General features: G+C 42.6%; 1 protein-coding gene and 1 long non-coding RNA gene across 2 annotated transcripts in view; one reads left to right on the top strand and one right to left on the bottom strand.

Moving 5' to 3' along the window:
* LOC120939862 overlaps positions 1-16,041 on the bottom strand; it is a 101,602-nt gene extending 85,561 nt beyond the window's left edge. Inside the window, exon 1 of the long non-coding RNA XR_005749374.1 lies at positions 15,968-16,041. This is a non-coding gene — a long non-coding RNA (uncharacterized LOC120939862). The remainder of the gene's footprint in view (positions 1-15,967) is intronic.
* Positions 1-16,470, top strand: part of LOC120939861 (adseverin-like) — a 109,019-nt gene extending 92,549 nt beyond the window's left edge. The window contains exon 16 of the mRNA XM_040352264.1: positions 16,003-16,470. Within this exon, the coding sequence (XP_040208198.1) occupies positions 16,003-16,136 (134 nt within the window). The 3' untranslated portion in view covers positions 16,137-16,470. The remainder of the gene's footprint in view (positions 1-16,002) is intronic.
* Positions 16,471-23,451: the final 6,981 nt, after the last annotated feature.

Here is a 23,451-nt window from a genome sequence, read left to right as displayed (position 1 = left end):
GTGACCGTCTGGTCACCAGTCATCTCTATGGTTCTGCAATGAGCGCCGACCGGTTCGCTCTCCGGGCCCCCGATGGCACGGGAGAGCCCGGAGAAGCACCGGATGGCGGCGGGAGGGGGGGCGTCCCCTCCCGCTGCCTATAAGAATGATCAAGCGGCGGAACCGCCGCTTTGATCGTTCTTATGGTGCAGAGAATCGGCGGCTGAAGACGGCGATATCTGAATGATGCCTGTAGCTGCTCCCATCATTGAGATATCACCGCTTAAAGTGGAGGACATCCCATGTTAACCACTTGCTGACCATGCTATAGCCGAATGACAGCTACAGAGCGGCCGGCTAGTTCTGGGATGCCGTCATATGACGGCGTGTCATGATCGCGTCCGCCACGTGGCACGGGGGAAACGCTCTGTGATTGTAGTCTCCAGAGGAGACTGCTGATCACAGATTGAGGTAAAATGCCAATTAGCGGCTCTTTACCATGTGATCAGCTGTGTACAATCACAGCTGATCAGGGATCTAAACTGAAGCCGGTTATTGGCACTCCTTTCCTCACGCTGACAGCATGAGGAGAGGAGAAGAGAGCCGATAACCAGCTTCTCTAAAAGGGACGTGTACACCAGGGGCGGACTGACCACTGGGGCAAGGCCCGAAGGCCCCATGCCGCTAGGGGGCCCCATCAGGGTTGCCAGCCTCTATAAAACCAGGGACAGTATGTAAAAATCTGTGTTTTAAAAAAATCCCAAGATTATAGCTGCCCCTCCTCTCCAGTATCTTTTCAGTGTGTGTATGTGTATTCTGTGTGTATATTGTGTGTGTATACTGTATGTGTGTGTGTGTATACTGTGTGGCCCCATAATCTATTGCCTGGGGGCCCCGTAATCTCCTATTGCCCGGGGATCCCATAATCTATTATTGCCCGGGGGCCCCATGAGTTGTTAGTCCGCCCCTGGTGTACACTGATAATCAGGGCACCGATAATCGGTGTCCTCATTATCAGTGCAGTCCCACCAATGCTGCCAGACTGTGCCCACTAGTGCTGCCTGGGACCATCAGTGCTGCCAATCAGTGCTGCCAATCAGTACCCATCTGTGCCTCCTCATCAAGGTCACCTATCAGTGTCACCTACCAGTGCCGGCTATTAGTGCCCATTAGTGCCGCCTATCAGTGCCCATCAGTGCCACCTATCAGTGCAGCCTCATTAGTGCCTCCTCATCAGTGCCCACCAGTGCGTCTCATCAGTGCAATTTTTTATTTTTATTTTACATTTTTGCCTTCTTCGTTTATTTTTATTGAAAAATAAAAAACCCAGTGATGATTAAATAGCAATCGACTTATTTTCAATTTTTTCCATTAACAATCTTTGGCGCTGTGTTGCAATCTCTTTTTTTAGAGATTAAATACCACCAAAGGGAAGCTCTATTTGTGTGAAATAAAATGATAAAACATTTCATATGGGTATAGTGTAGCATGACCGCGCAATTGTCATTCAAAGTGCAACAGCACTAAAAGCTGAACATTGGCCTGGGCAGGAAGGGGGTATAAGTGCCCAGTAGGAAAGTGGTAATCGGGCCCCTGGACAGGTAAAAAAGAGTAGACTGGGCTTTACCCAGTGGATCTGGCGCCTTACGCCCCTTTAAGGGATTTAGAATGCAGCGGGGGCGGGGTTTATTATCATGTGACTGCCGTGATTGACTGTCACTGCGGCCACATGATTGGAAATCTGATCGGGAGCTTTCCTTTAGCCGCCGGTAACTGTGCCAGGAGCATGCAGGGCACATGCTCTGCAAAGCTGTTTTTGAAATATTGCACATATGCGTCCGCTCGGCACCAAGGCTCACCTGCCGAGAGGCCACATATTTACATGTGGCCAGCACCAAGAGGTTAACCACTTAAGGACCGGACCAATATGCTGCTAAATGACCCAAGGGGTTTTTACAATTCGGCACTGCGTCGCTTTAACAGACAATTGCGCGGTCGTGCGACGTGGCTCCCAAACAAAATTGGCGTCCTTTTTTCCCCACAAATAGAGATTTCTTTTGGTGGTATTTGATCACCTGTGCAGTTTTAATTTTTTGCGCTATAAACAAAAATAGAGCGACAATTTTGAAAAAAATTCTATATTTTTGCTATAATAAATATCCCCCAAAAATATCTAAAAAAAAATATTTTTTTTTCCTCAGTTTAGGCCGATACGTATTCTTCTACATATTTTTGGTAAAAAAAAAAATCGCAATAAGCGTTTATCGGTTGATTTGCGCAAAATGTATAGCGTTTACAAAATAGGGGATAGTTTTATTGAATTTTTATAAATTTTTTTTTTTTTACTACTTATGGCAGCGATCAGCGTTTTTTTCGTGACTGCGACATTATGGCGGACACTTCGGACAATTTTGACACATTTTTGGGACCGTTGTCATTTTCACAGCAAAAAATGCATTTAAATTGCATTTTTTATTGTGAAAATGACAGTTGCAGTTTGGGAGTTAACCACAAGGGGCGCTGAAGGAGTTTTGTTTCACCTAGTGTGTGTTTACAACTGTAGGGGGGTGTGGCTGTAGCTCTGACGTCATCGATCGTGTCTCCCTATAAAAGGGATCACACAATCTATGCAGCCGCCACAGTGAAGAACGGGAAAGCCGTGTTTACACACGGCTCTCCCCGTTCTTCCGCTCCGGGGACCGATCACCGCACTCCAGCGGCGATCGGATCCGCGGGACCCGCGGTCCCGGACCTTCGGACCGGGTTGCGGGAGCGCGCCGCGGGCGTGCGCGCACGACCCACGGCTGAGTACTAGTATAGGACGTACCTGTACGTGATTGTGCCCAGCCGTGCCATTCTGCCGACGTATATGTGCAGGAGGCGGTCCCCTTAAGTGGTTTTTAAAGGAGGGTATTCAAAATATACACAATGGAAAACTTTGTTTCATATTCGATTCATTTGTTAATATTTTGTATCATCATATTTGTTATGTTAGAATGATATGTTTTCAACATTTTTTACGTATCTTCAGATTTGTTCTGTACCTTCGTTAATTTCAAATCGATTAAAATTTTGAATTTTGGAAGATGGCTATATTCATTCTATTATATTTTTTTCATTCTTTTCTATTCTATTACATATTACCCTATTCCAGGAGTCTCCAAACTTTCAAAACAAAGGGCCAGTTTACTGCACTTCAAATATTAGGGGGGCCGGACTGTTATCAGCGGGAGAAGAAAAAAATACATCATTGGTGTCAGTTGGAGGAATAATGCCTCAAATTTGGAGTCAGTGGGGGGAATGGTGCCCTATATTTGATGTCAGTGTGAGAATTCCAATTATGGTGCCAGTGGGAGAAATAGTGCCCCATAATTGTTATCAGTGGGAGGAATAGTGGCGCATCATTGGTGTCAGTGGGAGGAATAGTTCCACATCATTGGCATCAGTGGGAGGAATAGTGCCCCATAATTGTTAGTAGTGGGAGGAATAGTGCCGCATTATTGGTGCCAGTTGGAGGAATAGTGCCCCATTTTTGGTGTCAATGGAAGGAAGGTGCCTCATATCAAGGGAAGGAATAGTGGAAGAGAAAGGGAAGCAAACGGCCACATCTGGCCCCCGGGCGGCAGTTTGGAGACCCCTGCTCTATTCTATATTTTTCGATTCTATTCTACTGTATTGTATTCTTTTTTTTGTATTCTAATCTATTCAATTCTATTGTACTCTTTTATGCTCTGCTCTATTCTATTCTTTTATTTTCTGTTCTATTCTATTCTATTTGATTTTATTCATATTCTATTCTATTCAATTATGTTCTATTATTTTCTATTCTACTGTAGTCTATAGCATCCTAAGTAGGAATCGCCATCTTATTTCACTTGTATATGTTACCGGTCCCAAAATATAGATTAAGGGAACCGATGATTGTAGACGTACTGATGTGATGTGATCATCTCGGCGGGTACTACAAAAATACACGAACAAGAGAATATATGACCATGCTTCTTTATGACTAAAATTAGTTTCCACTTTTACATAACAATACATACAGTTTTTTATAGTTACATGTTTATAATCGTTAACATAACAACAGTACAGATTGGACTGAAATACCTTTAAAACATAGCTGCAACAATGAATACCATTATATTTTAATAAACATACATTTTCCTTTTATTTCGTGTTATACACTTATCTTTTCTCTATGTCACACTTTAGCTTTGTCATAATGAGAGTTACACTGCATTGCTCTATAAATATAAATCCTGAAGCAATTCTCTCTTTTGACCACTAGATGGCGCACCTTGCATAAATGTACAAGCAGTGTATAACCTTTCCATGTGGCTAATAATATAATTTTAACATGTGCTTCTAATATATATAACTTTGCATAAATCAGGTTGAAATATACCCATATATAACAGTCTAGTGCTTGCAATAAACAGTTGCTCCGAACAGTACAATAGTCCTAGGGTTTTTCCCTATTTTCACTGCTCTCAACACATGCTGCTTTGAAAGTCTAATTACAGCCAAACTATTGCACAAAATCTACTAAAACTTTCTCCTGCAACTGCTCTAGATGTTTAGGAATCTTTCTAGTACAGTTTAGTAAGAATGAGAATGGTTTAAAGTACATACCTACAAAAATACACAAACAAGAGAATATATGACCATGCTTCTTTATGACTAAAATTAGTTTCACTTAGTCACATGATGCATGTGGTCTTATATAGACTCTGTTCGGGTACCCTCTCTGCCATCTACTGGTTGTTTTATAGAATAGCAGGATATCAAAAAATAACAATAAAAATAAATGAATGTAGGCTTTGGGGTGCCTGTTTTGTCTTTCATGTGATACCCCAGCCCGTCACACTCTCCCCTCCTTTAGTTAATGGCTCCTGACATTACACTGAATTGTACTCTGAACTCTATTGAGTGATTTAAGAAACCCAAATAGGTACTTGCTGCCACCACGGAGCTATGTTAACTACCTGGTATGTCATGGGAGTAGCTAGCATTGTAGGAGTTTGTACGGTGTGAATCTGACTTGGTCTGTAGGTTGGCTGACCTAGTGTATCATATGTAAAGATCTCTTTAGACTTAGTTTGCCTGGTAGATCTTCTTACAGGAGTTGAGTCTTCTCCATCAACATCATTCTCCATTAGCATATTTTGGCTCACATGGCAAGTCTTGACTTAATGGGAGTAACTCTGCAGTGTCTAGTTCCACCATGTCTGAAGCCCAAACTTGGTCGCCAACTACTGTTCCATCATTTTGTTCTTGTTCAAGATTGGGTGTGGTAGTTGTAGGATAGAACTCTGGAGCAGAAATTCTTAATGGCGGTTTCTGTACGTTTTGAGAGTTTTGTTGAGGCACAACGTGATCATGACTTTCTGTAGTCTCTGGTACATAAGAATAATACCATCCTTCATCATCGGAACCTTCCTTCTCCTGGTTCAGATCCATGCTAGTCTCTTTCCTGGTACTTGACTGTCTTTTGTTCATCGGTACTCTTGGAATGTGTCTTTCAATGGGTAGGTCATTTACTGGTAGTAACAGATTTCTGTGCAGTACTCGAATAGTCTTTTTACCACTTTCAGGCTGAATTTTGTACACAGGCCCATCTTTGATTCTTTCTACTACTTTGTGTACTGATTCTTCCCAGTATGAACGAAATTTACCAGGACCTCCTCTTTCAGAGAGATTTCGCACTAAGACCCGATCACCCGGTTGGAGAGGTGCTCCTTTTATCTTCTTGTCATAGTACTTCTTCCCTTTGGCAGATGATTTTTGGCTATTCTCAGATGCGATCTTGTAAGCTTCTTGCATTCTGGATGCCCATTTCTGAGTAAATGTTGGTTGACTTTCTGATTCCTTTTCCAAATTTAGATTGAGCAGTAGGTCAATCGGCAAACGAGGAGATCTCCCATACAATAGAAAGAATGGCGAGTATCCAGTGGCTTCATGGCTGGTGCAATTGTATGCATGAACCATGTGTGGAAGATGTTCTTTCCAATCTGACTTTTTCTCTTCCTCTAAGGTACGAAGCATCTGTAACAAAGTACGGTTCAGTCTCTCCACTGGGTTACCCTGTGGATGGTATGGGGTAGTTCTTGAATGAGAAATCCCTGCTAATCGTTGCAATGTCTGAAACAAGTTGTTTTCAAATTCTCTTCCTTGATCATGGTGGAGTTTCTCTGGATATCCAAAACGTGGTATGAAATCTTGAAAGATCTTTTCTGCTGCCGTTTTTCCAGATTTGTTCTTAGTTGGATACGCTTGTGCAAAGCATGCGAAATGGTCTACCATTACGAGTATATACTCATATCCTCCTTTGCTTCTCTCCAAGTGGAGGTAATCAATGGATACTAGCTCCAAGGGTGAACTGGTAGTAATCCCACCCATAGGTGCTCTTTCTGGGATATTTGGACGCTTTTGTTTGATGCAGTTACACGTCTTCAGCACATATTCATCAATGTCTCTTTGCATAAATGGCCAGTAAAACCGTTCACGTGCTAGGTGGATTACCTTGTCAGTGCCAATGTGACCCATGTCATCGTGAAGGCTTCTTAAGACCAATGGTTTTAGCTTTTCTGGTAGAACTAGCTGTTTTCGGGTTCCAGAGTGTCGATATAGGATTCCTTCCTCCACTATGAGTTTGTTCCATTCGTGTATCAAACGTCTTGTTTTACTGGTCATACTCTCCTTTTCTTTGTGGTTTGGAGTCCAATTGTTCTCCTTAAGCCAGACCACTTCTCTAATGTTGGTATCGTCTTTTTGTAATGCTCTGATATTCTCCTGAGTCATTGGGCAGATTGTCCGTCCTTTCAGCAATTCTTCTGCCACATCACTTTCTGAGTGAAGAGTCAATGAGGCCACCCATGGTGCCTCTTCTTCGTTGACAGCTTTGCTCCCTTGCCACATAGCTGACACAACCTCGAATGGTACAAGCTCTGTGTACTCACTCAGATTCTCAGTGAGTTCCACCGGAAATCGTGACAGTGTATCCGCGTCAGCATTCTGTTTACCTGGCCTGTACTTGATATCGAAGTGGAAATCGGCCAGCTCACCAACCCAGCGATGACCCACAGCATTCAGTTTGGCGGTACTCAAGACATATGTCAATGGGTTTTTGTCTGTATAGACTGTGAATGTTGGAGCGTAATACAGGTAATCTCTGAATTTGTCACAGATTGCCCACTTGAGAGCTAAAAACTCAAGTTTACCAGAGTGGAGATGGTAATTGCGTTCCGCTGGGGTCAATGTTCTGGAGCCAAATCCAATAACACGAAGGTGTTCTCCTTGTCGTTGGTACAGTACAGCACCTAGGCCATCATTGGAAGCATCAGTGTGTAAGATGAAGGGTAAGTCAAAATCAGGGTATGCTAGTATCGGTGGATTGGTTAGCATGTCCACCAATCTGACCAGTGGCGGCTGGTGCTCTATTTTTTTGGGGGGGCGCAAACAAAACCCCAGTCAACCCCCCCCCCCCGCCACTCGCAGACAATGGGACCTGCAGACAGACAGAGAGACAGATAGATAGATAGATAGATAGATAGACAGACAGATAATAAAACAAATAGATAGATAGATAGATAGATAGATAGATAGATAGATAATTAGATAGATAAATAGATAATTAGGTAGATAGATAGATAGATAGATAGATAGATAGATAGATAGAGGGAGGGGGAGGGAGCGAGAGATAGAGCTATATATAATTAGATAGATAATTAGATAGACAGACAGACAGATAGATAGATAGAGAGACATAGCTAGATAGAGCTATAGATAAATAGATAATTAAACAGATAGATAGATGAAGGGAGGGGGAGAGAGATAGAGCTATAGATAATTAGATAGATAGATAATTAGACATACAGATAGATAATTAGATAGATAGATAATTAGACAGACATATAGATATAGATAATTAGATAGATCGATAGATAGATAGATAGATAGATAGATAGATAGATAGATAATCAGACAGACAGATATAGATAGATAATTAGATAGATAGATAGATAGATAGATAGATAGATAGATAGATAGACAGACAATTAAACAGATAGAGAGAGACAGAGAAAGAGAGAGAGAGAGGGAGAGCGATAGATAGATAGATAGATAGATAGATAGATAGATAGATAGATAGATAGAGCTGTAGATAGATAATTAAACAGACAGATATATAGATATAGATAGATAATTAGATGGATATAGATAGATAGATAGATAGATAGATAATCAGACAGACAGCTAGCTATAGATAATTAGATAGACAGACAAATAGATAGATAGATAGATAGATAGATAGAGACATAGAGATATAGAGCTATAGATAGATAGATAGATAGATAGATAGATAGATAGATAGAGACATAGAGCTATAGATAGATAGATAGATAGATAGATAGATAGATAGATAGATAGATAATTAGATAGATAAATAGATAATTAGGCAGATAGCTATAGATAGATAGATAGATAGATAGATAGATAGATAGATAGATAGATAATTAAACAGACAGATAAATATAGATAGACAGACAGATAATTAGATAGATAAATAGATAGATAATTAGACAGAGGTAGCTAATAGATAGATAGATAGAGACATAGATAGATAGAGACATAGATAGATAGAGACATAGATAGATAGAGAGAGAGAGAGAGAGAGAGAGAGATAGATCTATAGAGAGAGAGAGAGAGAGAGATAGATCTATAGAGAGAGAGAGAGATAGATAGAGCTATAGATAGATAGATAGAGACATAGATAGATAGAGAGAGATAGATAGATCTATAGATCGAGAGATAGATAGATAGAGCTATAGATAGATAGATAGATAGATAGATAGATAGATAGATATGGCTATAGATAGATAGATAGATAGATAGATAGATAGATAGATAGATAGATAGATAGATAGATAGATAGATAGATATGGCTATAGATAGATAGAGAGATAGATAGATAATTAAACAGATAGACAGAGAGAGAGACAGAGAGAGAGACAGAGAGAGAGAGAGAGAGAGAGAGAGAGAGAGAGAGAGAGAGAGAGAGAGAGAGAGATAGGGGACAGGCAGGACAGTCAGATAGATTAGATAGACAGACAGAGATAAGAGATATGTAAAGCACAGCTGCAGGACGCAGGTACTCTGAGCCCTCACACACAGACAGGAGATGTGAAGCACGGCACCCTCCTCCTCCCTCCTGTCCTCTCTCAGTCCGATCACAGTACAGGCTAAGCATACAGCACAAGGTGGTGGACATGATGGGGTGGACAGGGACACTGGACAGGACAGACAATGAGACAAATAAAGTGTTTTTAATAAAGTTTCTTACCTTGATTCCTCCTGGAGTCAAAAGCGAAGTAACACTGCCCTGGGGAAAGCACCGCCCATTTCCTTCTGCAGTGAGGAAGCAGCAGGACCCAATTAGAGAGGAGAGTGGAGACACTGGAGAGTGATTGGCTCATGGCGCACAGCACATAGCCACAGAGCTTAAAAAAAAACTGCAAATGAAGCGTCTTGCCTGCTGCATTGGCATGACGCTTCAATGATGCTATAGCAGTGCTCTGAGTCTTTGACCGGCGCTCACCCTGAACATGCACCGTCTTAAAGGACCTTTTTTTTTTCTTAAAGGGCCCAAAAAAAAAATTTTTTTTTCATTTTTTTTTTTTTTTTTTTTTTACTGGCTTTGGGGAGAGGGGGGGCGGCGCCCATGCGCCCCCTATGGACGGGCCGCCACTGAATCTGACTACCACAGCTTGATGTTTGGGTGTCCATTGGATCGGTGTTTTAGATGGCACTTGTGTTTTATTCCCGTATCTCTTTGTCGGTTCCCCGCGCCGGTTTTTGGTGCTGGATGTAGCAGATTCTTTCTCAGTGTTCTGCAAAAGTTCGTACAGTGGTTTAGCAAGTCGAGAGAAATCTTGAATGAAGGACCTGTAGTAGCTCAGGAATCCTAACAAAGTTCTGACTTCTCCAACTGTTTTTGGTTCTTTCCTTTTCAACTGCAATACCGCTTCAAGATCATTTGGGTCAATTTTTATGCCTTCTTCTGACACCATTCGCCCAAGGTATCGAATCTGTCGTTTAAAGAGTTCACACTTCTTCGGTCTAAGTTTGATACCATGCTCGCGCATTCGACTAAGCACTTGCCTAAGATCATCGACATGCTCCTGAAAAGTTTTGGAGTAGCAAAGTACGTCATCCAGGTATGGAGAACAACATTTGTCTCTGATGCCCTCTAGTACATTCTCCATGCATCTCTGAAAAGCTGCTGGGGCATTAGTTAATCCGAACGGAATGCGATTCCACTCCAGGAGTCCCCAGGGGGTGCTGAAAGCTGTCAGGTGTCTGGAGTCTTCGTGCACAAAGCCTTGATGATACGCACTACCCTGGTCCAGGATTGAGAACCATGTAAATCCTCCTAAGCTATCCAGCAGATCTTGTATTCTAGGTAGTGGATGTCTATCTGGAATAGTCTTCCGGTTTAACTCCCTAAAGTCCACACATAGTCGTAGGCTCCTGTCCTTCTTCCGAACACAGACAACTGGTGACGAGTATGCGGAAGAAGATTTCGTTACCCAACCTTGGTCAAGAAGGTTTTGGACATATTCTTTCACTTCCTGATATAGGGGTTTCGGTATCGAATTGTAGCGTTTCTGGACAGGAGTTTCATCTTTCAGATTTATCTTCAGTTTCAGGTTTGGAATGCTTCCTATGTCTCCCTCATCTCGAGCAAAGACATCTGATTCGTCATATAACATTTGTCTCGCTATCTCCTGTTCTTCTTCTGAGAGATTATCCAAATTGACAGGTGGGTGCCACTTAACAAATTCGTTAGTGGGTAGCTGATTTTCAGCGTTCACTTGATTCAACTGGCTTACATGAAACATTCTTTTCTTCTGGTCAATTCCCTTTTCATCGCCTTTATTTGGAGAAAACGGTAGAATCTCAGCTGCTGGAGAAATGGTACCCAATACTGTTCTGGGTGGAAGGTAGATATCATGTTCAGCACGGTTCAGTATGGGTATCTTCACTAGTTTAGAGAAACCGCTTGGTACATCTACCACTGAAGGAAATAGTTCAAGTCCTTCTTCAACTGGATATTCTGGAAGTGGTTCAAATGGCATGATTCCTCCTTTAGGCCATGCTCTAATTCTGCATTTGACTTCACCAAGCTCGCCTCCTTTGATCTGGAGTCCTTTCTTCCCCACTTTGACCACACGACTATCGGATATTTCTCCTGGGTCAGTTGCTTGACTGACAGCATTGACAATGTTATTTGCTACACTTTGTCTTACTTTCATGGCTTCACTTAGCAAGATAGTCAGGTTTTGGGTGCTGTTTGATCGGTCACGGTTTTCTCTAATCAATTCTTCGATAACATTAAATCCAAGAAGTGGATTGTCGTTACAGCAGTCGCTCACCAGTATTGGCACATGGATGGCTGAGTTTCCATGTCCACTACTTTCGAATTCCAGGAGGACTTCAATCCATCCAATGAATGGAATGATGGAACCATTTGCAGCTGTAATGGATAAGTTGTTGTCACAAAGTAAATCTTGTATGTGTCTAATAGAGACACCGGGTAGAAACTTTTCTAACCATGCCTTCCCGACAATGCTGACCTGAGCTCCTGTGTCCATCAACATGTCAACCGGAACCCCATTCATCCGACAAGACAATAGGCATTTTCCTCCAATTAATTGTGCTACGCGTTGTTTGGAGCATCCATTCTCTTTTGGGGGTGTTCTAGTTGACCGGTGGGTAAATACCCTATTTATCTTAGCATGGGACAGATTATTTGAGGTGGTCACTGGTTGTCCCTTTCCCAGTGACCGTCTGTCGTTTACCGACTGCCTTCTTTTCTTCAAGCAATCAACTGCTCTGTGTCCTGTCCAACCACAGTAGAAGCAATGGTAGCAGTTCTGACTCTCTCGTTTGATGCAATCATCACACCTGGGCTTGCAGTGAGCTGTATCTGAAACTTGAACATTGGTTAGTGGCTTAGTCATTCGGTTTTCAACAACAGGAGTTTGCTTCATCATCTTCTCCAGGTTCTTCGTGAGAGCCGAAACCTGTGTTGTTAGTTCCATTAGTGCAGTGTGATTTGCTCTAGCATCTCCCTCAACTCTCTTTTGCACTCTCTTTTGTTTCTTTTTCACTATTCCCTGGTGTCTGTGACAAATGAACAGTAAGATGTTTATGTTTAGGTGCACTGTTTAAGCGTCTCTGCCTTTCTGTTTCTTCATCAACTGATCTGGTGACCTGCTCTATGACAAAGTCGTCAGTTACTGTCAAATCAGACACGTAAGGCTTGATATCTTGTCTGACATTAGAATTTTTCTCATTTAGTCCCTGATACAGTGTATGAAGGAATACGCCTTGCACTAGTTTTTTGTCATAGTTAAACTCTAGCCTATCATGTTGTGATGTAGACAGAATTTTTTGTTTTAACCCTGCTAGCCTGTAAACAAATTGTTGTGCTGTCTCTTTTTCTTGCTGTGTAGCATTGCTAAGTTCCTGAAATAACTCAGTACCACTTCGTTCTCTCATATGTGACTTCAAAAACTTTTTCAATTCAACAACAGTAAGATCCTCTTTGTCAGTCAACATATCTTTAAAATGACCAGGTTTGATTATTCTCAACACTGTGCGTATAATTTCAGATTCAGGGAATTTTTCACTTCGACCCTCGTCAATCTGACGGCACACGCTACTGTAACTCATGTCCGAACCATGATCTGAAATTACACCACCATGCATTTTGAATTCCCTACGTGGCAATAAAGCAACAACATCAGTTAATCTCACCACCTCCGATCCCTGTTCAGTCCTTGCAGTCCCACTACTCATTTCTTTAGCAGTGGTTGCAATGTTCACAGTTGGTGTACTTTCCTTATTGAGTTTTAGTTCATCGATCTTGTCTTGGATGATGAGCAGGTAAGACATGCCTTGATCTTCTAACTTCGCCAGCTGATCACTTCTCATGTAGTCTTCAATAAATTCAACGAATTCCATTTCGTTTGCACCAGTCACTGATGGAACGTCCACGTCTCTCTCATCATCCAGCGTAATAGCGAGGCTATACAGCTGTTCTTTACTCAGCAGATGAATTTGTTTCCGGATATCCCACATCAGCGCACGACGAGGGGACGCCATCTCTGTTGCACTCTGACAACTTGCACTCACACGGCAGACGACACTCGCGACTCTCCTTGTAGCTCTGCAGTCGACTCACACTCGTCTCGCGTTTCCCTCTCACTGGTACACAACGAATCCCGGACGAGCCCCCAAAATGTTACCGGTCCCAAAATATAGATTAAGGGAACCGATGATTGTAGACGTACTGATGTGATGTGATCATCTCGGCGGGTACTACAAAAATACACGAACAAGAGAATATATGACCATGCTTCTTTATGACTAAAATTAGTTTCCACTTTTACATAACAATACATACAGTTTTTTATAGTTACATGTTTATAATCGTTAACATAACAACAGTACAGATTGGACTGAAATACCTTTAAAACATAGCTGCAACAATGAATACCATTATATTTTAATAAACATACATTTTCCTTTTATTTCGTGTTATACACTTATCTTTTCTCTATGTCACACTTTAGCTTTGTCATAATGAGAGTTACACTGCATTGCTCTATAAATATAAATCCTGAAGCAATTCTCTCTTTTGACCACTAGATGGCGCACCTTGCATAAATGTACAAGCAGTGTATAACCTTTCCATGTGGCTAATAATATAATTTTAACATGTGCTTCTAATATATATAACTTTGCATAAATCAGGTTGAAATATACCCATATATAACAGTCTAGTGCTTGCAATAAACAGTTGCTCCGAACAGTACAATAGTCCTAGGGTTTTTCCCTATTTTCACTGCTCTCAACACATGCTGCTTTGAAAGTCTAATTACAGCCAAACTATTGCACAAAATCTACTTAAACTTTCTCCTGCAACTGCTCTAGATGTTTAGGAATCTTTCTAGTACAGTTTAGTAAGAATGAGAATGGTTTAAAGTACATACCTACAAAAATACACGAACAAGAGAATATATGACCATGCTTCTTTATGACTAAAATTAGTTTCACTTAGTCACATGATGCATGTGGTCTTATATAGACTCTGTTCGGGTACCCTCTCTGCCATCTACTGGTTGTTTTATAGAATAGCAGGATATCAAAAAATAACAATAAAAATAAATGAATGTAGGCTTTGGGGTGCCTGTTTTGTCTTTCATGTGATACCCCAGCCCGTCACATATACATTACTGTATTTATTGCAATATGTTTCCATTTGGAATTCAAATTCACTTTTGAATTCGGATTCAATTTCAAATTCCAATTTTTTTTCAAATTCTAATTTAGATAATGTGCTTTGTTATAACTTATTTCAAGTTACCGTATATACTCGAGTATAAGCCGAGATTTTCAGACCTTTTTTTTTTTTGGGCTGAAAATACCCCCCTCGGCTTATACTCGAGTCAGTGTACCTAAAATTATTGAGATGCTGCGGGCGTCATCCATCGTTTAAAACTCGCGGTCTCCTCCTGTCCCTTCCGTGATAGGCGGAACTCTGTCTGCTGAGAAACGCCTATCACAAACGTTCTCTCATCGTCACCCATCCCAGCAGACACTGTGTTCAGTGTTCCGCCAATCACGGATCACGGATTGTTAATTGACAGAACACTGAACACAGTGTCTGCTGGGAAACTGAATCCGAGGATGAGAGAGAAGTCCGTGATAGGTGGAACTGTGTCTGCTGAGAAACGCCTATCATGGAAGAGACCAGGAGGAGACCGCAAGTTTTAAACAATGAATGGACGCCCGCAGCCTCTCAATTTCAGGTACAGTGAGGACTGGCACACTGAGGATGGGCACAGTGAGGTTGAAATGGGCACAGTGAGGTTGCAATGGGCACAGTGAGGCGTGCAAATGGGCATTGTTGACCCTCTTTTCCGCTTACAGTAGCTGCTGCATTCTCACCCTATACTCGAGTCAATAGGCTTTCCCATTTTTTTGTGGTAAAATTAGAGCCTCGGCTTATACTCGGGTTGGCTTATACTCGAGTATATACGGTAGTTGAAATTCACTACTATAAGTGATTTGGAAATTAGGATACATCTATGTCTAGAGGGTATGGAGAAACAAACTATTTGTGTAAAATTCATATTACAACAACAGCAATTGTATTCATGTGGCTTTAGGTGCACACTGTGCAGAGGACACTGTACACCAAGTGAGAAAAAAGGCAGTTCTCTTTTGTGTGCCAGACATTTTTGGCAGTTTTCCTGCAGTTTAAATTGCGATGGAGCATACACACGGTTGGGATTCCCGGCCAAAAGCTCTCATCGCAGTTAAAACATTGAACATTAAACCCCCCCCAATGGTTGGTATTGTAGCTGCACTTGTGTGCAACCCCATGGAAAATTCAGATCTAAATAGAGTCTAAGATGGGGCCTTCTGTAGCAGGCAGCATGACAACGTTTACAAGGTGAGCAAAAGGCCATCTAGAAAGAATAGAAATTAGGATATTTAATTTATTACTCTAAAGCAGTGGTGGTCAACTTTCTTGAATGGGGGGCCTCAAGCCGTCCATCGGTTCGATTTTAAAGCAAGTTCTAAAACTTTGGTCTGAAGGACAAAAGTCCGATGGGCCGTACCCACGGTCGGTTTGGACCAATGAAACTGAACCTCAGTCCGTTTTCATCGGTTTGGACCGGTCGTGTGTACGCAGCCTTATTTGCGCCTTTTACAATATTCAAATTTTCTGAGATTGTGGATTTGGGGTTTTCATGAGCTGTAAGCTATAAATCTTCACAATTATGACAAATCACGGCTTCAAATATCTTGATTTGCATGTAATGAGTCTCTCTTATATATTAGTATCACCTTTTAAGTTGCATTAGTGAAATAAATGAACTTTTGCACGATATTCTAATTTTTCGAGTTTCACCTGTATTTGCTATGTTTATCCCGATCTATTCACAGCCAAAAGATATCTGGAAAGTGACCCAAGTGGAAGAGACAAGAACATCCCAATCACCGTTGTGAAACAAGGATTTGAACCTCCAACATTTACCGGATGGTTTCTGGCCTGGGATCCTAAAAAATGGCAGAAGTGACAGAACAAATGGACTTTAGTAACGCACTTCCATACCTCCAAGACGAAACAACGATGTGAAATGCATTATCATTGGTTGGCTGATTTATCGCAGTCATTAAATATTTTTCAAGGTCAAGACCAGTTGTATTTTGCCAAGCTGTAGAGCCAGAAGCGGCTTCATTCACATACCGTAGCTCTAAAAGCAATCCATGTATTATGAATAGGTGTTTTCTACATGGGAGGAAATATTGGTGGAACTCAACACGCCAGTTTAACTGTTTCCCAAAATACATTTTAAGTTAGAAATTTTTAAAACATGTTAATAAATCCATAATTAAATAGTTTTCTGTCGTGTTTTGATTTATATATGCTACATTCGAAGGCATGCCTTATGCCTCGTACACACGGCCGGGATTTCCGACGGGAAAAAGTCAGTCGGGAAACCCGACGGGGAAAAAAAAGGCAGTTCTCTTTTGTTTGCCGGCCATTTTTGGCAGTTTTCCTGCAGTTTAAATTGCGATGGAGCATACACACGGTTGGGATTCCAGGCCAAAAGCTCTCATCGCAGTTAAAACATTGAACATTAAACCCCCCCAATGGTTGGTATTGTAGCTGCACATGTGTGCAACCCCATGGAAAATTCTGATCTAAATAGAGTCTAAGGGCCAGATCCTCGTACAGCGGCGTATCTGAAGGCGGGCATAACGTATCCGACTTACGTTACGCCTCCGCAACTTAGACGGGCAAGTGCAGTATTCTCAAAGCACTTGCTCTGTAAGTTGCGGCGGCGTAACGTAAATCGGCAGGCGTAAGCCCGCCTAATTCAAATGTGGAACAGGGGGGAGTGTTTTATGTAAAATAACCATGACCCGACCTGATTGACGTTTTTCACGAACGGCGCATGCGCAGTCCGTGGACATATCCCAGTGTGCATTGCTCCAAATACGCCGCAAGGACGTATTGGTTTTGACGTGAACGTAAATTACGTCCAGCCCCATTCACGGACGACTTACGCAAATGACGTAAAATATTCCAAATTCGACGCGGGAACGACGTCCATACTTAACATTGGTACGCCGCATGTACGCCACCATATACCAGGGGTAACTTTACGCCGGGAAAAGCCTAACGTAAACGGCATATCTGTACTGCGTCAGCCGGGCTTACGTTCGTGAATTCGCGTATCTAGCTGATTTACATATTTCTAGGTGTAAATCAGCGTACACGCCCCTAGCAGCCAGCGTAAATATGCAGTTACGATCCGACGGCGTAAGAGACTTACGCCCGTCGGATCTAATAGAAATCTATGCGTAACTGATTCTAAGAATCAGGCGCATAGATACGACGGCACAACTCCTTTGTATCTCCTTTGTGAATCTGGGCCTAAGATTGGGCCTTCTGTAGCAGGCAGCATGACAACGTTTACAAGGTGAGCAAAGAAATCTTTAATCTTTAAACATCCAAGGCCATCTAGAAAGAATAGAAATTAGGATATTTAATTTATTACTTTAAAGCAGTGGTGGTCAACTTTCTTGAACGGGGGGCCTCAACTGCAACTCTCAACATCACCAAAGGACTGCACATAAAATCCAGTGAATATTCAGTGTCATACATAGAAGACACACAACAGGATGTAGTCAAGGACTTTGGACATGATACTGTAAAAGAGATGGCCAGAGACTGAATGCATGATACAAGAGGTGGCCAGAGACTGTGTATTTGAAACATGAGATGGTCAGAAATTGTGGATAAAATACAAGAGATGGTCAGAGACTGCAGACATGATACATGAAATGTGGACATGATACAAGGCAGCGGACATGTTACAAGAGATGGCCAGAGACTGTGGAGACTGCACACATGATACAGTAGATGGTTAGAGACTGCAAACATGATAAAGGAGGTGGTTCTGAGGCTGCAAACATAAAGAAGAAATGGTCCGGACTGAAGACCCACTGCATGAGACTGTCAGAGACAATGAGCATGCTATAAGAGTTGTTGAAGACTGGGCACATGCTTCAGGAGATAGTCATAGGCTGGAGACATTACACAAGACTGCTAGAAATCACTACTATAACAGGACAATAGGTAAATACAGATAAGTGCCTACAGTGGCCCCAAGGGCCACACAGAAAATGCCACAGGGCTGCAGGTTGGGCATCAGGGCTCTAAGGGATAGGAGGGTTTAGTTCCAACAAAGGGTCTGTGTTGGAGGGCTTTTGTACAAGCCTACTGGAATGCAAAAGCCCTTGCCTCAGGTTAAAGGCATGTCAAAATGACATCAACTGCAGGCCAAATGAACCTGCCAATGATTTCTGAATGATCTCAGAAGTGTCTTGAACTGATGTTAAACTGATGTCATCGACCTTAGTCCATCTAATGTCATACTGATGCCCATCGACACGGGCCCTTGCAATGTTCTACAGTACAGCACCAAATTTTGGCCACCTGTTAGGCAGCCTTCAAGCTTCTTCCATCAGCTGGGAGTTAATGAGTCTTCTCAGGCTCCTAGCTGTTCCCAACAGTTGTTGGGTAATGTCTTCTCAGACTCCTAGTTGCTATCATCAGTTGTTGGGTAACGTCTTCTCAGACTCCTAGCTGCTATAATCAGTTGTTGGGTATCGTCTTCTCAGACTCCTAGCTGCTCCCATCAGCTGTTGGGTAACATCTTCTCAGACTCCTAGCTACTCTCATCAGTTGTTGGGTAACGTCTTCTTAGACTCCTAGCTACTCTCATCAGTTGTTGGGTAACGTCTTCTTAGACTCCTAGCTGCTCCCATCAGTTGTTGGGTAACGTCTTCTCAGACTCCTAGCTGCTATCATCAGTTGTTGGGTAACATCTTCTCAGACTCCTAGGTGCTCCCATTAGCTGTTGGGTAACATCTTCTCAGACTCCTAGCTACTCTCATCAGTTGTTGGGTAACGTCTTCTCAGACTCCTAGCTGCTCCCATCAGTTGTTGGGTAACGTCTTCTCAGACTCCTAGCTACTCTCATCAGTTGTTGGGTAACGTCTTCTCAGACTCCTAGCTACTCTCATCAGTCATTGGGTAACGTCTTCTCAAACTCCTAGCTACTCTCATCAGTTGTTGGGTAACGTCTTCTCAGACTCCTAGCTACTCTCATCAGTCATTGGGTAACGTCTTCTCAAACTCCTAGCTGCTCCCATTAGCTGTTGGGTAACGCCTTCTCAGACTCCTAGCTGCTTTCATCAGCTGCAGAATTACGAGTCTTGCCCCCTAACTGGATTGGACCTCAGCACAGAAGGCACCTTACATAAACCTCATTGTCTGGTGTCTCTGTGCTTGTGATAGCATTAGCTTCCTGGCTGCCTGTCTGACCTATTGTTATATTCTTGAACTAGCTTGATGCCGACCTTTGCCTTGTATCCAGATTTCTCTTTGTATTGCTGCCTGAACTGGACCAGAGCTTTTTAACTGGACTATGCTTGCTTGGAATAGGTCCTGACCTTGGATCTGTTTTGGGACTACGCTTGCCCGCTATCTGCCCTGACCGTAAACTGTCCCATGATTCTGCTACCAGCCACTGTCTACTGCCTGGAAAGACCAGGATAAATTACTAACCATGCTCTCACAACCCCGTAATAACAAAACGTAGATACAAATAAATAATGTCCATAAAGAATATAACAAATTTAGTGCAAATGAGTCCAACAGTGTAGGATTCAGAAGTGCAGATATATTCTTATATCCTTTATTTGGACTTATAAACACTAAATTTGCTATATTCTTTATGGACATTATTTATTTATATGTGTGCTTTGTTGTTATGGTGCTGTGAGAGCGCGGTTAGTCATTTATCCTGGTATTTTCATCTGTAGACTTAACCATTAGTCTTATAATGAGCAGCTCTCAATATACAATTATTTTACTTTTCATTAATTTGGCTTTTCACTACTTATTTTTACACTTTCCACAATTTTTACCCATTTCACACACAGAATATTTATATATTTTTTACACTTATTATTTGGGTTTGAGCAGGTTAGGGGATTTATCTATTTTGAGACTGTCTACTGCCTGACAACTTTCCGTGCCCCAGTAACTCAGTCCAGGTGTCGTCTGGCCAGGAAATATAGCATTAAGATTCTGCACTTCTGCCTGCAGGGGATGCACTGCCGGTGGGATGCTGCTGCTTGATTTGTCACAGACAGAAGCTGATCTGCAGGTGCCGGGCATCGAATGTCCACCAGCACCCGCTGATCATAGGTAAAACACACAGAACGGAGCTATGTAAACAAGGCAGATTTAGTTCTTCTGACAGTGGGGAAGGGAGGGATTCTGTGTCTCTGCAAAGCAGGGAATAAAATCCATCTCTTCCCTTAGTAAAGGCAGTACAGTACACAAAAACACTGACTAGGCACATATTTAACTCTTTGATAGCCCTAGATGTATAACCCCTTTCCTGCCAGTGTCATTCGTACAGTGACAGTTTATATTTTTAGCACTGATCGCTGTATTAGTGTCACTGGTTCCCACAAAGTGTCAAAAGTGTCAGTTAGTGTCTGTTTGTCCGCCGCTATATCACAGTACCGCTTTAAGTTGCTGATCGCCGCCATTACTAGTATAAATAAAATATATAAATAAAAAATCCATAAATCTATCCAATAATTTGTAGACGCTATAACGTTCACCTAAACCAGGGGTGCCTTCTGATCTGGCCCGCAGAGCCTTCTGATGTGGCCCGCGGAGCCTTCTGATGTGGCCCGCGACCTCCAGCTTTGGGATAGCAGGTTCTCAAGCCATCCCAGAGCATCAATGTTTTGAATGAAGTCAGCGGTAGAGGAAGCAAGGGGCTGCGGAGGTAGCAGAGCACACCCACCTACCTCCAATCCGATCCTCAAAAAAAAAAAAAGAAGGGGATCCATCCCCTTCCATCTGGTTGGATCGGATTGGGAGGGCCCACAGAGTTGAGTGGGCTGTGTCCGTGTCCACTCTGCATGTACAGAGCAGACGCGGATCTGTCTTCCATCCGCTACACTTATTGTGGCCCACGACCAGTTACCAAGTCTCTTTAGTGGCCCTCGCTCGTCAAAATGTTGGGCACCCCTGACCTAAACCAATCAATATGCACTTACTGGGACTTTTTTTTTACCAAAACATGTAGCAGAATACTGTACATATTTTTCTAAATTTATGAAGAAATTTTATTGTTTTCATTCTTATTGGATATTATAACAGAAAGTAAAAAAATTATTTTTTTTCTTTTTTGTTTATAGCGCAAAAGATTTAAAATGCAGAGGTGAGAAAATACCACTAAAGGAAAGCTCTATTTGTGGAAAAATATATTTTTTTGTGTACAGCATTGCATGACCGCGCGATTGTCAGTTAAAGTAAGCAAGTGAATTATGGCAAAAAATGGCCTGGTCTTGAAGGGAGGTCAAGTGGTCAAAGAGGTTGTTCAGTATGGGAAAACATTTTTTTAAAGTCAGCAGCTACAAACCCTGTACCTGCTGACTTTTATTGAAAGGTGTAATGTTTGGGGGACCAGCTTGATCGCAGGACACAGGCTTCTTAAATCAAAACTGAGGTTTATTAAACTTAAATGGCTTAGCAGCAGCAAAAACAAAAGAAATAACAGTCTCACCGACTTGTACAGCTCAGAACTGCTATCGCAGTTAAACAGTCCTTCCAGGTAAGTCCTTCAGTAGCAGGTTTTTAGGCAGGACACTGCCAAGTCCTTTCACAGCTTTTCACAGCTTTTCATAACTTCCACAGCTTTCCTTGTCCACCATTCACCATGCATTGGACTCTCCTACACTCCTTCACTCTCACCTGCACTTCCTGTCTGCTTTAAACTACTTCCTTAGACAGGTGCGTTAACCCTTTCCATTCCCTTAAAGGCACCACAGTCCAAACAGAGGGGAAATATAACGTCCTTCCAGGACCCAGCCATGGCGTCCTGTACAAAGGACAGTTACAGTACCTATCCAAGGATCCAGCGCTGTCCTCACCTGATCTAGTTCCTCACTAGACTTTGGTTCCCGGCATCGGCATCCTAACTGTGGGCAGCCAGCTATGCTGCTTTCGGCTTCACAGCCAGCTGCCCACTGCATGCAAGAGCTGCGCTTTGTGAATGGTCCCGAAGTCTTGGGACCTGTGACATGTCCCAGAAGCCTGGATGGGGGGGACTTCCGCTTGGATCACCTAGTGGGAGCGGATACCTGTTAAAGGAACCCCCCCCCAAAAAATGATATGCCAAATGTTGGAGAGTAGGGGGAGGAGGACTTAAAACGGAATTTCCCTTTTTGAGTGAAGTTCTGCTTTTAGAATGGTTCAGGTTTGCCAAAACCATGGGTTTGAGATGAAATGGGTTGTTTGCCCAAAGAGCTTGCAATCAAAATTGAAGCAAAGTTTCTAGACTAACCCCAATCTTTTCTATGCAGTTTATCAGCTTTCCCTACAACAGCTTTCAACTCACTGACACTATGACCCCTTTCATACTGGAGCATATTGCAGGCGCTATAGCGTTAAAAATAGCGTCTGCAATACGCCCTTAAAAATCTGTCCCCATTCACTCCAGTGTCAAAGCCCAAGGGGCTTTGACACTGGAGCAGTGCGCTAGCAGGACGGTAAAAAAAGTCCTGCTAGTCGCATCTTTGGAGCCGAGAAGGAGCGGTGTGTTTACCCCTCCTCCTCCACTGCTGCCCATTGAAATCAATGGGACAGCGCGGCTATACCGCTCCGCAATGCGCTGCTTCAGCAGCGCATTGCGGGCAGTTTTAACCCTTTCTCGCCCACTAGCAGCCAAAATGCGCCACAAATCCGCCCATAGTGTGCAGCACAGTGTGAAAGGGCTCTATGGGGTTGATTTACTAGAAGTGGAGAGTGCAAAATCTGGTGGAGCTTGGCATAGAAACCAATCAGCTTCCAGTTTTTTTTGTCAAAGCTTAATTGAACAAGCTGAAGCCAGGGGCGGACTGACCATTGAGTCACTTGGGCACTGCCCGAGGGCCCCATGCCACTAGGGGGCCCCATCAGGGTTGCCAGGCTCAGTAAAACCAGGGACAGTATGTAAAAATCTATGTTTTTTTACATCTGTCCCTGATATGTCCGAAACCGACATGCTTTTGATGTGAAAATCCTGAGATTTTAGCTCTCCGCCTCTGCACTGCCTCCTGGCGTGGTGGCCATCTGTAAGCCCGGTGGCCCCATATTCTTCTATTGCCTGGGGGCCCCATGAGTTGTCAGCCCGCCCCTGGCTGAAGCTATTAGCTGATTGGCTGCCATGCACAGCTGTACACGATTTTGCGCTCTCCAGGTTTAGTAAATAAACCCCTAAGAATGCTTTTAAAGAAAGGGTGTTGACTTAAGTA

Source organism: Rana temporaria, chromosome 5, assembly GCF_905171775.1.
Source record: "Rana temporaria chromosome 5, aRanTem1.1, whole genome shotgun sequence".
Classification (NCBI taxonomy): Eukaryota; Metazoa; Chordata; class Amphibia; order Anura; family Ranidae; genus Rana; species Rana temporaria.
Note: the sequence above shows the minus strand (reverse complement) of the source record. Positions and strands in the feature narration are given on the sequence as shown.